At 46.0% G+C, this 17,099-nt stretch overlaps 1 protein-coding gene across 1 annotated transcript in view; it reads left to right on the top strand.

Moving 5' to 3' along the window:
* The window catches only part of c1h8orf34 (chromosome 1 C8orf34 homolog), an 805,115-nt gene that overhangs the window by 178,015 nt on the left and 610,001 nt on the right, over positions 1 to 17,099 (top strand). The window contains exons 3-5 of the mRNA XM_070884539.1: positions 3,386 to 3,524; positions 10,062 to 10,193; positions 13,873 to 14,001. Of these exons, the coding sequence (XP_070740640.1) occupies positions 3,386 to 3,524; positions 10,062 to 10,193; positions 13,873 to 14,001 (400 nt within the window). The remainder of the gene's footprint in view (positions 1 to 3,385; positions 3,525 to 10,061; positions 10,194 to 13,872; positions 14,002 to 17,099) is intronic.

Below are 17,099 nucleotides of genomic sequence, written 5' to 3'. Positions count from 1 at the left end.
TATCTCTATGTAGCTCGGTGGGAAATTTTGTCTGATCACGCTGCTGTGAAGCGCCTTGGAACATTTTACTACATTTAAGGCACTGTATAAATGCAAGTTGTTACTATTGTACCATTTGAGAGTAGTACCTACTCTTGAGAGAAGTGTTCGCTGGCAGCACTGCACTATATTACCTGCTCCACACTGTTCTCAAACTGGGGAATATCAATCTACTATGCATGCATATTTAAAAGTGAGTTCTACTAATCACTGCCTGAATGCAGGGGGAATTTTAGTATTAGGCAGCCCCTCGTGTTGAGGATGACCCGATTCCACATCAAAAAAAATGAATTCACAGGTATTTCAATGAGGGACCTGACATTCTAGGTCCTGAGCTATATCTTGAAGGGTGGAAGATGCCTGTGCAAGAATTCTTTTAATGTAGAGTGGGCATTGCACACCAGCCACCACATGGGATTGACAGAGCTAGGTCTTGGACTAGTGGCAAGGGTTAACCAAGACGACTGGAGACCTAGCTCTGCTGCACCATCCCTGGACCCTGATCCCGCTGTTAAATGCTGCGCGCTCCTGGGCCACGACCCTGCTGTTGTTATATGCTGCGCCACTCCTGGGCCACAACCCCGCTGCTGTTATATGCTGGGCCACGACCCCTTCACTCCTCTACTCTGCCCTCGCCGCTCCTGGGCCACAACCCCGCCGCGACCCCACTGCTCCCAAGCCCCGACATCATCGATCCTCCACTGCTCACCACCTCTGATCGCTGCTCCCCGCTGGACTCTATCTCTGGGCCTCGCTGAGCCTGATAGCCGCTCCCCGCTGGGCCCGAACGCCGCTCCCTGCTAGGCCCGAACACCGCTCCCCGCTGGGCTTGATCTCCGGACCACGCTGCTCCTCCTCCACCTGGATCCCGACCCTGCCGCTGGTTTCGTTTCTCTCCAATGGGCTGTCTGGACTCCGATGACGTCAATCCAGTCGCCTCCTAGAATCCATCGCACTCCTGGATCAGCTGACGCTGCTTCCTGCAGTGGCTGGCTCCTCCTTTTATCTCCGACCTGCCGCCGATGGTGTTCTCTCGCAAGTTGGGGGAATTTTCGTGTTGGTAAAGGGCTGACTATCATGTGGGCTCTTTGCAAACACTGAATTGGTTTAATGGAATTTTTTAAAACTTTAATTTTTTTCTATTAAAGCTTTAAAGTAAAAAAAAAAGTTTATTTCCCATTAGTTGCAGTTACACTGCAGCCGATGTTAAGCTCTCTCCTTGAGGTGCACTCATCCAGAGTTAAAGCCTGAACTTGGTTGCAGTCTCTGTTCTAAAGCTGAAATTGTTTCAAGGCAACCGAAGTATGTAGTACCTGTATAGCTGGACTCGATGCTAATTTACTCATGGCGCAACATTGTGTTTCTCAGCTAATAATGTAACATATTCCATGTTTGACGAACGTTGTATCTCAGAACAGTGGATCCAGCATTTTGAGCTTTCAAGCCAAAAGCCAGAGTTCCTGTTTCAGTATGGAATCTACAAGCTGCAACTTCCAGTCTAGACATTGATATAAGTTTTGTATGCAAAAATATTGGCATTATTAAACATATAAGACTATTTCTAATAAAGTATTCTTAGTCAATCTCACAGAATCCATACTCAAAGATAACTGACATTATATTGAGTGTTAAGCAAAAAAAAAGGTTTGAAGTGACCTGATTATTTTTGGATTTACTCAAGTGAAAAACTGCTGAAACAGCTGTTGTATAAATGTGTAATAGTTATTTACGGTATTTTACTGTTTGAAGTTATTCTTGGGAGTCTCCAGGGATCTGTGGCACTCCCACTAGGGCACTTGTGCAACATTTTTTCTCGATGCCAACCAGGAAGGCTTTGGATCAATTTAAATGGCACATTGTAATTAAGATTAAGGCAGCAGAGAGCAATGCATAGCCGGCAGTGAATCTCAAGTCAGCCAGTCCATGTCACTCTAAGAGGATACATGTTTCAAAGGGTGCCTCAAGTTGTCAGCCTAACAATATAGGTTGGAGTCAGGTGAATACAGTCTTCGAATGATCAATTGGACAGCAGTGGAAAGAAGGAGCCATCCATTTTGACTTCTAATTTATAATTCAGTCCTTGTCTTTAACTGGTCCCTAACTATCACTGGGAGAACAGAGGCTCCTGAACTTCTAACATCAGTAATATTTGTGCTGTGCTTTCTTCCTCTTGGCTCATCATAAATCAGCAATATATGTCAAATGTATATAAATATAATCGATGCTTGGAAAAAAAAACAGTAAAAGGGAATATTATTTGAATGGGGAGAAATTACAACATGCTGCAGTGCAGAGGGACCTGGGGGTCCTTGTGCATGAATCCCAAAAAGTTAGTTTGCAGATGCAGCAGGTAATCAGGAAGGCGAATGGAATGTTGGCCTTCATTGCGAGAGGGATGGAGTACAAAAGCAGGGAGGTCCTGTGCAACTGTATAGGGTATTGGTGAGGCCGCACCTGGAGTACTGCGTGCAGTTTTGGTCACATTACTTAAGGAAGGATATACTAGCTTTGGAGGGGGTACAGAGACGATTCACTAGGCTGATTCTGGAGATGAGACGGTTACCTTATGATGATAGATTGAGTAGACTGAGTCTTTACTCGTTGGAGTTCAGAAGGATGAGGGGTGATCTTACAGAAACATTTAAAATAATGAAAGCTATAGAGAAGATAGAGGCAGAGAGGTTGTTTCCACTGGTCGGGGAGACTAGAACTAGGGGGCACAGCCTCAAAATATGGGGGAGCCAATTTAAAACCGAGTTGAGAAGGAATTTCTTCTCCCAGAGGGTTGTGAATCTGTGGAATTCTCTGCCCAAGGAAGCAGTTGAGGCTAGCTCATTGAATATATTCAAATCACAGATCGATAGATTTTTAACCAATAAGGGAATTAAGGGTTATGGGGAGCGGGCGGGTAAGTGGAGCTGAGTCCAAGGCCAGATCAGCCATGATCTTGTTGAATGGCGGAGCAGGCTCGAAGGGCTAGATGGCCTACTCCTGTTTCTAATTCTTATGTTCTTATGTTCTTATGTACTGAAACTTTAAATTGTGATTCCAACTGATTTTTTTACTCCCTCCTCGTTTCCCCCCAACCCCCATTTCCAAGTGGATTCTTTAGCTGTTGTGTTCGTTGTGATTGTATAACCTCAACTTGGAGTATGTCCCTGTATCTCAGTAGCCATAGTAAAGTATTGAACCAGCAAAGTTTATCGGTCAGGATTGCTGCTGGGCTTTATCGAACAATAGACACATTTGTATATGTTCAGCAAATAACAGTGTGGGAAAAGATGTACAAGTGGTGGTGATAAGTAACATATTTCAAACAGACATTTTTCCTTTTTTTTCCACTTAGGAGATGATGACAAAACTCATAACGGAGACACCTGATCAGCCAATTCCATTTTTAATAAGTCACCTGCAAAATAAGCAAGGACGATCCAGCCAGCTACAAAGAACACTTTCAGGCTCAGCTGCTCTTTGGGCTGAAACTGGTAATGACAGAAACTGTCTTCAGTACAGTTCTTCAAACATATAAAGTAGTAACTGTTTTAGTAATCCTTGAATATCATTTTTCCCTCAGGTGTAAAGTTTAGTTCACACAGCAACAGGTCACATTACTATCTTATGGCTTTGTGTGAAATTAAGTTATGTAAAAGAACTAGAAATTTCACACTATCACGAGGCTGAAATCTCATATACTGGCAGTAAAGGGACAGGAAATTGAGGCAGAATCTATTTCTACTGTGTTTCTACAATTTTTGTCACCTATGTGAACTTCTGATGGAAGGCAGGGTGAGTGATTCTTCTTTCTTGCCCCTTTTGGGGATATCTGGTGGGATCCTGGGCTCTCTCAGAAATCCAGCAATGACATCTCCTGGCACAACCAACGGTAAGTACAGCTGCATGAAGCAGGCATACCTGATGTATCGGGCTGACCAGTGAAGCTATTCGGAGGGAAAGAGGGCTAAAGAAGATCAGAGGTAAGTCGAGACATTTAAAGATGAATGTTGAAGTTAGTTCTGTGAGATGCAGGAAACCACTGGAGTTTGATGACGGTGCGGTGATAGGAACACTGAGCTCAATTTTCCCCAGTGATTTGCGCCGTTTTTGAGTAGGCTGCTTTTTTTGGCGTAGTCAAATTTTTGGCGTATTTATTTTTTTCAAACTTTCCCCCTGCGATCTGCACCGGCGTAACTGACTTTGTTACAATTTTTCTAGGCCAGTTTTTTTTTACGTCATAGAGGACATTCACTCAGGTCTGCGCCGTTTTTTTTCAATTGTTCGCAGTTTGGCCAACATTTTTTTCTATTACGTTAGCGTATCTGGCCACTCACAAAAAACCTTCTAGTGAGCTAAAAAAAACAACGCACATTCACAAATCTGTGCTGAAAGACGCCATTGTTTTTAAATTGAAGATTTTGGAGGGAGTCAAGAATACGGTCAAAATCAATAATAAAGTTCAACTTTTTTTTAACCTGCCAACGTAGAAGTGTAAATTTATTGGATTTCACACGTTTTCTCTTTTTTACTTGCTCATACACCACCAGCAAACGTCTTGAAGAAGGCCTGGAGGGTTGTAGGTTTGGCCGGCAGAATCGGCCTCACGCCCGGAACAGTGGCTCGGAGTGAGGAGAGGAGGGAGAGATAGCCGATCTTATGGCTTGTAGCCTGGGGAGGGAGAGAGATAGCCGATCTTATGGCTTGTAACCTGGGGAGGGGGAGGGAGGGGGGAGAAGAGAGAGGAGAGGTCACAAGAACTTTGGGTGTGGTCCATTCATACAGACCTGAGGGAGAGAGAGAGAGAGAGAGAACTGCGAACCTGTGCTGCCTGCTTTCCTGCTGTTTTGAGCTTCTTTGAAAGTTTAACTTTAAGTATGGGGGCAATACTGACAATGCCATACCTTGTGCGAGCCTTATGCATCATGGTGCTATGTAAGAGACAATTGATTCGAGCTCATTGCATCAGGAACATCAGAGCCCGTAGGGTGCTGGGCAGGAGGCCTTACCCACCTCGGGTATATCGAGACAGGCGTTCGTACCTGCACCTGAGTGATGCAGACTGTGTCAGAAGGCTGCGTTTCCACAAATAAGTTGTCCGTGAGATCTGTGAGTTGGTGAAAACAGACCTGCAACCAAGAAGCGTCAGGAGGACTGCTTTATCAGTTGAAGTGAAGGTTACAGCTGCACTTTCATTCTATGCCTCCGGATCGTTTCAAGCTACAACTGGAGATGTGTGTGCCATCTCTCAAAATGCAACACATGTCTCCATTCACCAGGTCACAGCTGCACTTTATGCGCAGAGGAATTACTTCATCAAGTTCCCCATGGCCACCCAAGCAATCCATGACAGGGCTGCGGGCTTTTCGAGGATTGCTGGTTTCCCAAAGGCATTGATTGTACCTACATCGCCTTGTGAGCACCTTTGAAGGATTCCAAGGTACACAGGAATAGGAAAGGCTTCACTCCATTAATGTGCAGCTCCTGTGTGACGACATGCATCGCATCATATAGTCGATGCAAGATACCCTGACAGCATCTATGATGCGTTCATCCTACGCGAGAGTTGTGCTGTGTTTATGTAAAATATATTTTATTCAAAAGTTTACAATGTGCTTAACTTTAATAAAATTATTCTTGTATCAAACTTTACTTTAATATCACTCTTTAAGATCACTTAAAAACTTTAAGATCACTTATAAACTTGTAAATTTACATAACTTACAAAAAACTTTTACTTTGAGAACAGTTATAACATTAACAATAATAACAACAACAGCAGCAGCAAAGAAGGGCTGCACCCATCTCTCATCCCCCTTATTCTAAGACCACCCGCTGCGCTTGTTCTTGGACTCTCCACCACCCCTGCCAGCAGGCGATGGAGGTGTTTCTTGGCTTGGTACCAAGCTTATTCCTTCTAACATCTCGGGTACTGCACACCTCTTGAGGGTGGGGGGCATTAGCATCAGGCAGCAAGTTGGAGGGCCCGGCTTTGGGCTCTTCAGAGGCTGGTGTGGGGATTGCAGTGGGAGTGAAAGTTGATTCTGTCAATGGACTCAGGGTCTGGGCATGTTCCCTTATTGCAGCAGCTAACTCCGACATGCCATCCCTTGTGCACCCTGACGTTGTCTCAGCAGCCTGCAATATTCCCTCCCTAATGGCCAGTGAAGTGGTTTGCACTACCTCTAATATTCCCTCCCACATGGCCAGTGACGTGGTTTGCACTACCTCTGACATTCCCTCCCTCATGGCCACTATTCCCTCACTGATGGTCCTGGATATCGTTCCCATTTCTCGTGTTAGTGTTGTTACTTCTCCTGACAGTCCCGCTACCACATCACTCACCCCACTGATGGTGTCCAGGAGTGATCGGGTAAGGTCAATGCTCTCCGCACTCAATGATATCATCCGAATCACATCTGTTAGATCCTGCACCTCAGGAGAGCGCGGTCGAGCTCTACCTCCCCTCCTCCCCATGGGTGTGGCTCGCACCACACCACTGGGACCCGCAGCCTGGGACGGTGGGGCCCTGGTTGTGCCTCACTGCACCCCACCACTGGGACCCGCAACCTGGGAAGGTGGGAAACCGTGGAATGTCCCACCAACACTCAAACCACTAGTCACGAAAGTGGCTGGCACCTCCTCCATACTCAGTACAACAGCGGGAGCTTCATCCAACTCCATCCCCTCCCCCCCTCCCCCCCCCCGCCACCATGTTCTTGGTCTGGAGGGTTGGATTGGAAGATGTTCTCCTCTTCAGGCTAATCCTCATCTGAATCATCATCTGCATTGTTCGGGTTGGCCTCAAGTTCTGCAAAATATAACAGAACAGTCAAATGGCTAGCAGCAGAGAAGGGGACAGGATGGGTGGCATGAGTAGGCTCACACATAGCAGGCCAGGCAGCAGGTTGATTTGAAGGGCCATGATGAATTTGCAGGACTTACCCTCTCCCTCGAGTGTGGGCCCAGCTTGTGCAGTACTGATTGCTTTTCTCCAGGCAGGACCCATCAAAGCAGCGACCCTCTCTTCCAAGGGTATCAGTGGGTGCAGATTTGCCGGGCCTCCTCCTCTTCGGGTTCTTTCCCTTTTATTGTGTGCCACCTTCCTCTGCAAAGATGAAAATACAACATTTTAGAGAGGGTGTCTTTCTGCTGTGTGGGACATATTCTGCTGGTCACATTTACAATTGCATTGAATAAATGAAACTATTACTTACACTAACTACTTGTCCAAGGTTCTGCCATTTCTTTTTGCACTGGCTTCCAGATCTCGTGGTGTTCACCACTGCGCAGTAATCTTCTGCGAATTGATTCCAGCATTTCTTTTCTTTTGGTGGAACTTTTATGTGACCTCTGTTGGTGTCCGGCTCCTGTCATCTGTTCTCAATCACAGCAACTAGTGTCTCCACTTCTTCCACCAAGAAATTCTTGGTCCTTGCTCTGCATTGCATCTTGTATTGCTCCAGCTGTGATTTTTCCAATGCTCTCTCAGCACTCCTTCTCACGCACACACACACACAACCGGCTCTTCAAAAATGGCCAATTGCCAAATCTGAGCTGTACTGAGCATGCACGTCCATTGGAACAACGTCAAAACCGTAACTTTTTTTCTTGCGCATGCACAGAAGGTACGGTATTGTTTTTTGGCGCAGACAGCAGGCTCCACCTCCCCGAGGTGACTGGACACGCTGCGCGGTGCCAAATTCGAATTATAGATCGGGGAAAATTTTTAAAATATTTCTGCCGCATTTCTGGCCTAGAAAACCTGGCTTAACTCTGGCAATACGCCAGAAAGCGGGCTTGGGGAAAATTGAGCCTACTGTCCTTAATGTAGCATTTGGCATGATTTGTCGAAACAGGGAGGCCAGAAAGGAAAGTATTAGTGATAAAAATATGGATTCACATTTCAGCAGCAGAGGTGAAAGATAGGGGCAGCGGTAGTGACATTGAGGAATTGGTGGAAAATGGTCTTGGTGATAGATTGGGTGTAAGCCAGAATTTTGGCTCCGGGTAGAGCATTGTGCCAATGTACCGGAGGTGACAGCCAGGGAGCAGGATGAAGTCGAGGCTAGATATGAATACATGTTTGAGGAAGTCAAAGAGAATTGCTTCAATTTTATCAACATTAAATTGTAAGAAGTTTTGTCTCATCCATGTTTTAATATCAGATAACCAATTAGAGAGGATATGAAGGCAACAGGTGTGGGGTCGATAGAGGAGGTAACATAAGGTGATGAAGTAGAGCTGGGTGCCATCGGTATACATATGATGGCTGACCCTGTACTTCTGGATAACATCTCCAAGAAGTAACATGTAAATGATGAAGACGAGGGAATCAAGGATTACACCAAAGGTGGGCATGGGAAACAATTGGAAGTGAAGTAATGTGTACAGTATGACGATAGAAATAGATTTAGGAGAGAGCAGTGCCACACAGTGGACTGTGGTAGCGAGATATTCGAGGAGTATGGATTGGTTGACAGTGTTGAACGCAAACAATGCGAGCTTGTAGCCGTAACCATAATTCTCATTTTACTAATTTCAAATGTGTGACTAGTAAAACTGTTTTAACAAACGATATATCTTGCTATTCCTAACTCACCAACTGTCTGATAGACTAATTTTACTTCCCTCCATGAGCACTACTTTTGTTCACAAGAGATCATCATGAAACAATATGTTTGATTAGTTATAATGGAAAGGCTCATTTCTTTGAATACTCGTTTCCTCTGCACTATCTCCATATTTTGCCAGAGTATAAAGTGTGGCTTCAATTGGCTTGGAGACTTATAAATAAAAGAAAACAATGATTTCAGATGGCTGCCAAATAACTCTGAAACATGCTCCAGTCTAGGAAAGGAAATCCCAGCTGTGTGGAGGAGATAAGAGGACACAGGTATCAATTATGCCTGGGAACCCTGGCTTTTTTTACTGCCTAGCCTAAGGATGCTGAGGGCAATTTCTGTCACTTTTCACTCTGGCTAGCTCAAAGCCTAAGGATTGACGGACCATCCTGGCCTGTATGCTTAGTATCATTCATGGACTATGCAGTATTTTTGCTATAAGAAGTGCATCACATATAATTAAGCAAGCGTGGCTGCTGCTCATCCATTGCAGCACCTTGGCTGCTTGCTCAATCGTAACATTTGGAGTGGTCGAATTTAATATTGAATGAACTGCAGTTGGACATTTAGACTCGCATGCAGGGCTGGATTCTCCTCTGCAGTGGAGAATTTGGGTGCTAAAGCCTACTGCCGTCTCACTGCCCTGACCTGGACTTCCCTCCCCTTGTTGAGACTGCTGCTGGCTGTTCCTTCCCACCCACCACATTCAAAAGGCGGTAGGGAATCCAATCCAGAGCCCTGGCAGATAATCCTGGCTTCAGTTACTGCTGCTTCCCAGGGCGGCCATGTGGACGGTGGCATTGGGTTCCAGGAAGGGGTGGCAAACATTTGAGATCCCTTGTGGGGGAGAGGCCCTCCTCTCCATCCATTTGTGCTCCCACTTACCTTCTATAGGCCTTGAGCTCTGCTGAGGCTTACAGGACAGGCGACTTTACAATCTTCAGGGTTCTTCTGTCCCTTTTAAATGCCTGGCCATCTCTTTTGATGCTGTATCAGTAGCATTTAAAGGGGCAGAAACTTTTTTGGCCGGCCACTGGCAGGCTCCGTCATGGGTAGTGGGAATCCCAGCGGAAATCCACCATGCATCTTTAATGACCTCCGACCCCAGAAAATGGCTCGGGGTTGGGTCAGCTTCAGAGGGACAGCTAAGATGTCTACCCTACAGAGGAGAAACTAGCCCATAAGTTCTGAAACTATCTGATGTAAGGAAGGAATTTTATAATGCCATGTAGCTGGAATATCGAACAGTTTGGAGATACAGTTGGGCCCTTAAATAATTTCACATCAAAATTTCTGAGTACAATAACCATGTATAAACATCCACAGATTACTTATTTAATAAATGGCATATTAGTTCAGCTAAATTCCAGTTCCTTCTTGCTGATTTAATGTTTGGGTTTTTTTCAGAAAACAAAGGGGCACGGCGAGATTGTCGAGGTTACGATAAACCATGGCTAACAAATGCCAAAAAACCAAAAAAGTCAAAGAGTGACCTTGCTGTCTCCAACATATCTCCACCATCGCCAGAAACAAAGTCCTGTAAGCATGTTTTAATGTATTTGCTCTTTTGGATTATTTATTTAGTTTGTAGTTGGTGCTGCAGCTCTTGTGACCTGTTGTAATCAAACCTGATATGTCTATATGCTTGATATTTTGGGATTATTAGAATACTATACAATGTTGAAAAATAGAAATCTCTTGCTACTGATTATCGAGGGGGGTTTGTCTTTTTCTGGCTGTAATCCAGAACAATTTGATGGCGTGAGCGAGCCTGAAATTACCAATGATTCTGCAGATGATTCAGACAGTGAGCCAATTAGATTATGTATAAATGAGAGAACAACTCCGCAGGTCGGGCTGTAAAAGAGCTGGAGCAATGGGCCTGGGACATCGTGGCCCCCCCCCCCCCCGACCTGCGAGAGAACAGCACCGCAGGTCAGGTTATAAAAGAGCTGGAGCAATGGGCCTGGGACATCGTGGCCCCCCGACCTGCGAGAGAACAACTCCGCAGATCGGGCTGTAAAAGAGCTGGAGCGACGTACCACTTCAACCACCAGGCGAGCTGCTCCAAGGATTTTGAGAAGGGCGACTAGGTGACTTCATCAAAACCCTGGTCGTCATTTTGGAGCGTGGGCAGGAACATCGGCAGAGCCCAGGTACAGAGGAGTGGGAAGGTCGGGGCAGATGAGCGGCGAGTGTTTGTTAAAGATGCGGTGAATGTTTATGGCGGAGGAGCGGCGAGAGATCGTGGCGGAGGTGCGATAGATGGGGGTACGGGGCCCAGAAGAGCCGAGGGCCCAGGGGCAGCACAGGCCAGCCCACACTGCGATAAGTGTGTGCGCTAGGTCTATGGAGCAGAGCAAGTCTCCAGTCGTCTTGGTTAATCCTTGCCACTGGACCAAGACCTAACTCTGTCAAGCCCGTGTGATGGCTGGTGTGCAACGGTCACCACACATTAAAAAAATTAACCCACAGGCATCTTCCACCCCCTCAATTGGAGTACAGGACTGGAACATTGGGTTCTTCATCGAAACACCTGTGAACTCGTGGAAGCAAGTCATCCTCGTTCGAGGGACCACCTATGATGATAATGTATAAGCTGTCATTCAGACTCAAAATTGAATTATATTGTTGATATTGAAAATGAGGGCAAGTTACTTCGAAATAAAGCTTCTGAAAATATTATTATAACCAACAGGACGGTGCTTGAGGTAAAAAGACGACAATTCACATTGATAAAATAATGTATATAATCCCGTAAATCAGAAGTTAGTTTGGCCTAGAAATTGGCCTCCTTTGCGCCTCCAGTTATCGCTTTCGTGGGTCGATAAGTGGGCGCTAACGACTTACCGACCGGGTGCAGCAAAAGGAACTATTCCCACTAAATTGGCCGAGAGGTTTGCGGCGGTAGTAACACCCTGCGCCGCTATCTCCTGCGCTCGGAGATCGTGACGTCATTGCCCTGCGTAGGGCCCCAGACCTGAACTTTGGTTCCACTCTCTGCAGCATCGCTGGCTGACAACACCGACAGCTGTCGGAGGTGTTGTTCGGGAGGGCGGGTGCTTCGGTGGCGTAAGTTAAAGGTCATGTTGGCGCGGTAAATAAAAAAATTGTGCGAATGCATACGGGCGATTTTTCAGAATTTTCCTCAGCCGCGATTGATCAGCCCAGCACTCTGCTAGTGTGTATGGGTCTGATCGGATCGGACCGCGGCTGCCGTCGGCGACGAGCTAACTCATTGCAATGCAGAACCTGCAGCGATGGCCCTTCCCTTTAGGGAGGGAAGGAGCCTTGGATTCCGGCAGCGCTGCACCACTACCCCCCTGCCTGCATCGTTTAGCGCTCCAACAGAAGTTGTAGGGCTTGATTTAGCATTTCACTTCCTTCCTGAAGCGCTAACACCCAATGTAGGGCCCAAGTTTCCACATGATTTGCGCCTGATTTTTAGGAGCAACTGGTGGAGAACGGACTATCTTAGAAATCGCAATTCTCCACATTTTTTTTTCTGCAGTTCTAGTCAGGTAGAACAGTTCTACTTTGGAACAGAATTTTTTCTTCAAAAGGGGGCGTGTCCGGCCACTGACGCCTGATTTGAAAGTTTCCACAGTGAAAATGTACTCCAAACTAAAGTAGAATGGAGCAAGTGAAGATTTTTGTAGAACTGAAAAAACCTGTTCTACACATTAAAAAATCAGGCGCAGGTTACAAATTAGGCGTCCAGAACGAGGGGGGGGGGAAGGGAACTCATTAAATTCTACAATAAATCCTTATTTATACTTCTACAAATATTATACAAATAAATCCAACCTGAATAAACATTTATAAGCCAAGAAAAGATTAAATAAACCATCTTCCTACCTGTGTGAAAGTGCTTCAGCCAGGGAGAATTCTGCAGCCGTTTGTGCCGCTGAGCGGGAGGGGGAGAGAGAGAGAGAGGGAGGGAGGGAGGGAGGGAGAGGGAGGGAGGGAGAGAGAGTGCGGGGGGGAAAGGAGGGAGGGGGAGGTCAGGTCGGATCGGATCCAGTCCAGGAGCGGGAGTCGGGTCCAGTGGGGGGGGAGCGGGTGTCGGGTCTCAGGTCGGGGCGGGGGGGGGGGAGCGGGTGTCGGGTCCGGTCCGGAGGCAGGGGGGGAGCGGGTGTCAGGTCTGGTCCGGAGGCAGGGGGGGAGCGGGTGTTGGGTCTGGTCCGGAGGCAGGGGGGGAGCGGGTGTCAGGTCTGGTCCGGAGGCAGGGGGGGAGCGGGTGTCAGGTCTGGTCCGGAGGCAGGGGGGGAGCGGGTGTCAGGTCTGGTCGGCGGGGGGGGAGCGGGTGTTGGGTCTGGTCCGGAGGCAGGGGGGAGCGGGTGTTGGGTCTGGTCGGCGGGGGGGGAGCGGGTGTCGGGTCTGGTCCAGAGGCGGGGGGGGGGAGCGGGTGTCAGGTCTGGTCCGGAGGCAGGGGGGGAGCGGGTGTCAGGTCTGGTCCGGAGGCAGGGGGGAGCGGGTGTCGGGTCTGGTCGGGGGCGGGGGTGGGGGGGGGGGAAGCAGGAGCTGGCCATGGAGGAGCCTTATTCATGCAGCCCCAGTGAGGCCATTCAGCCAGGGCTAGGGGCTGCGTGCTTCTGGCCCCTCCCACACAGTTCGGCGCCTGGAGCTACTGCACTTGCATGCCCACTGTAGCGCGCATGTGCAGAGGTCCCGGCACTGTTTTCAGCGCAGAGACCTGGCTCCGCCCCCCCACTGCTCGTGCTGGCTGCGCCGAGGGCCAGAGGACCTGCAGGTAGGTGGAGAATACCGAGGATTTTTTTAGGCGCTGTTTTAGGCACGAAAAACGGGCGCCCAGCTTGGAGGGGCGCCTGTTTTTTTTCTTGTGGAAACTTGGGCCCGTAGAGTCAGCTGAGAACCATTAGCGCCTGGTGCAAATTTTTCCAGCTTTCAAAAGTTAACGACTCAAATGGGGCGCTCCTAAATTTCTCCCCCTTTATCTTTTAGACAACATTCTCCTCTTAATGCAAATATTTACAAGCTTTATGCAAATATATACAGATATATAAAACTAATTTGAAATCCCAACGTTTCATTTGGTACTGATGTTGCTGACCATGCAATATTGAATTAAATTAGTTATTACAACAGTGTCAAGCAAAGTCAACCCTCTATTAATGAAAAAAAATGCATGAATGTCAATAAGAAGCAATGCGGAAAAGTTGTTGTTTTGTATTTATAATTTCCTTAATTTTTGCAGTACCAAGGTCAATAGAACATGCTGCATGGGACTGGCGAACAAAACCAGAAAGCCACAACTTTGATGAACTGAATCACATCCTTCAGGAAAGCAAGAAGTTAGGCAAGGCCCTGGAGAACCTCTCTCGTAGTGAGTATTATTGTTATGATTAGTATCGTGACAGGAAGTCACAACCACCCTTTTTAACAGGAAATCACAATCATCCTATTTGTGTCCTACAAGATTGATTGATACAAAATACTTTTACACTAGGCTGGAGCTTTATTTTAGTGCACTAAGGAGTAAGATACTGTGTGTGACATTTTTGTGCTTGTTTTTATGCCTGTGTATGAGTGAGAAGAGGGAAAAAGACATAAGAATAAGATGGTATTAACCCTGAGCTGGCAGAGAACACCAGCTTCACCTTCCCTATTCTCTTGATATCCTTCTAGGCAGGGATGTTCAGGAGGATTTACTCAAGGGAATGTAACTTTAGGGCCTTCTCCACTTTGGGTGTTTTCCTTTAATATGTGTCATTTTGTCCTGCAAGCAGAGATAGCAGTCTTGAATGTTGTAAATTTAAGGAGCACATGCAGTGATTGATCAACATGCAGCCCATCCTGTGACAGTAACTGAAATCCAGCTAGTATATGCTGCATTAAGTACCTTTTAAGATTTCATTGTGACAGTTTTAGATGCAAGTTGCTGTAAATGTGCTGCGCTGCTGCATAGCCATGTATGCTGAGCATTGAACAGGCTGAGAAAAGTGACTAGCAACAGGTCAAACTTTTACAAAGAATGAGAAATGTCTCCTTTACTCCTAGGCTAGTCTTGTGAAACTCTAGGTAATAATCTAACACTACAAACTCTCTGATTCTACCCGGCCCAACTGTATTCCACAAATGCATTGCCATGGTGCCAGGATCATAGAGCATTTGATTGTCTATGTCTCGATTTATGCCTATGTCCTTTAAACCATGCTCAAGCTTTTTCCGAAAGGCCTAATTAACAGAACATTTGCTAGTTTTGGTGGGGGTTTATTTTACAGTTGCTTTGAATCTATCATCTCACTTGAGAGATGATCATTTTCTACTTGTGCCCTCCTGTTCTGCAACCAGAATAACCTGCTTCCATCTGGGACCAAGCAGGTTGGCTATTCCAACAAGAGGCTGGTACACTGCTGCAGTAATTTGGGTTTTTATTTAATAAATCAGGATTTAGAGAGCCCTTAAAATTGGATCCTGCTTCTTCCAATGCTATGGATTAACATTTTCAGTTATTTCTTTAGCTTAAAACTAGTTTTGAGCTTGGTTTTTGATCAGCCAGAGTCCTGGACTAATGATCCAGAGATGTAAGAGTTCAAATCCCACCATGGCACCTGGGGAATTTAAATTCAATGAAACTACCGGATTATTGTAAAAACCCATCTGGTTCACTAATGTCCTTTAGGGAAGGAAATTTGCCGTCCTTACCTGGTCTGGGCTATATGTGACTCCAGACCCACAACAGTGTGGCTGACTCCTAACTGCCCTCTGAAATGGCCTAGCAAGCCACTCAGTTGTATTCAAGAAGGTGGCTCACCACCATCTTCTCAAGGGCAATTAGGGATGGGTAAAAAATGCTGGCCTTGCCAGTGATGGCCACATCCTGAACATGAATTTAAAAAAATGTAGCTTCTTCATATGTTCTGATGTCTTCAACAATTCCTTCAAGAATACAACAGCAGCACACATCAGCACACATATAAGGAACCTCACGAGATTTATTGTTGTCACCAAAATCAATATTATCAACATTTTATACTGAGCTTGGTCACAATATTGAATACGCTGATTATCTTGATGTTGTTTATTTCAATAAAAGTAATGGGGTCTATGTTAATTGAAACTGTCAGCAGTGAGAACCATCGCTCATCCCATCTCCAAACAATACATAATTCCTAATGTACAAGTCAACATCAGAAAGAACAGTCCTTGTTGTTTATTAAAATCGGAAATGTAATAGGAACTCCTCAGACAAGCAGCATCTACTGGTCAGACAGATAGATTAATAAAGATGACTAGAATCAAAGAGATTAACTATTTAAGTCCTTTACAAATTTAAAAAAAAACTGTAATTGGTATTTCTGATTTTGTTTGCATACACTATTATTTTCATTAGCTGAGTTATCTAAGGGATTAACTTGCAGATGAGTGGAAACGGTCCAGAATTTTGGAACAATGACACCCGCTGCATTTCAATACACTGTCACAATTTTAATTTATGTATTTAATAACCATTATTGTAAATGCAAAGCATGTTTTATACAGAGGGGGCTGGCAATTACGATTCAATCAATTTTCAGTCCCATATTCCAGTGCAAAAACATCGTACTCTACGCCTCTCTTTTTAAAGCCCAGGATCCCATTACATTAGTAACATAAAGAATGTTCTAAACCATATACTCCAAATAATTCTGAAATATTTTAAGCTAGTCTACTTAAGTATCAATACTTGTGCACAGTATACACAAGAACATAAGGGGCTGGATTTTCCGCTCTTTTGCGCCTCTGTTTGCGTCCCGGAGGAGTGGTAAATAGTGTTCCTGGGCATAACGCTAGGCATCCAGGTTTTAGTGCCCGGGTGGTAAATTAAGCTCCTGATTTGCGGCGACCCAAAAACTTACCTCCCCTCCAGTTTGATTGAGATCATGATGTCAATCGTCGTGCAACGCAGCGCTTGCGCCCCAACTGGAAAATTCGGCCCTTAGGCCTCATTTAACATCTACCCCAGGAAACATCTGAAAAAAACGGTGTTCCCAAGGTGCAACAGGTGGTGTTGGCACCATATTTAAATGGAGGGAGGAGGATCCTACATCACAATTCACATTGACGGCAACGGTTGCGCACAGCACGCTGCATGAAACTCCAACTTGCAAACGGCAGTTTTATCTGCAATTACAGTGTCCTTACAAGGTCAGTGAGAGAAGTTAATGGGGGCATTACTAGTATCATGCTGGTTGCTATTGGCAGGCAGCTTCAAGCTAGATGAAGGACTGCTGGTAATGTTGACCCATGGATGAGGAGAGGCCAAAGACGTCTGGGGAGGAGGCCTTACCCCCGACGGGTTTACAGGCACCAACACTCATACCTCCAGCTCTCTGAGGAGCAGTGTTTGAGAAAGCCGTGCTCCTGAAAGGAAGTGCTGACAGAGATATGCCATCTGCTACAGGCAGACCTACACCTTCTAGCGCCAACACAACTGCACTG

Source organism: Pristiophorus japonicus, chromosome 1 (assembly GCF_044704955.1).
Source record: "Pristiophorus japonicus isolate sPriJap1 chromosome 1, sPriJap1.hap1, whole genome shotgun sequence".
Classification (NCBI taxonomy): Eukaryota; Metazoa; Chordata; class Chondrichthyes; family Pristiophoridae; genus Pristiophorus; species Pristiophorus japonicus.
This window is presented reverse-complemented; position numbering and strand designations above follow the sequence as displayed.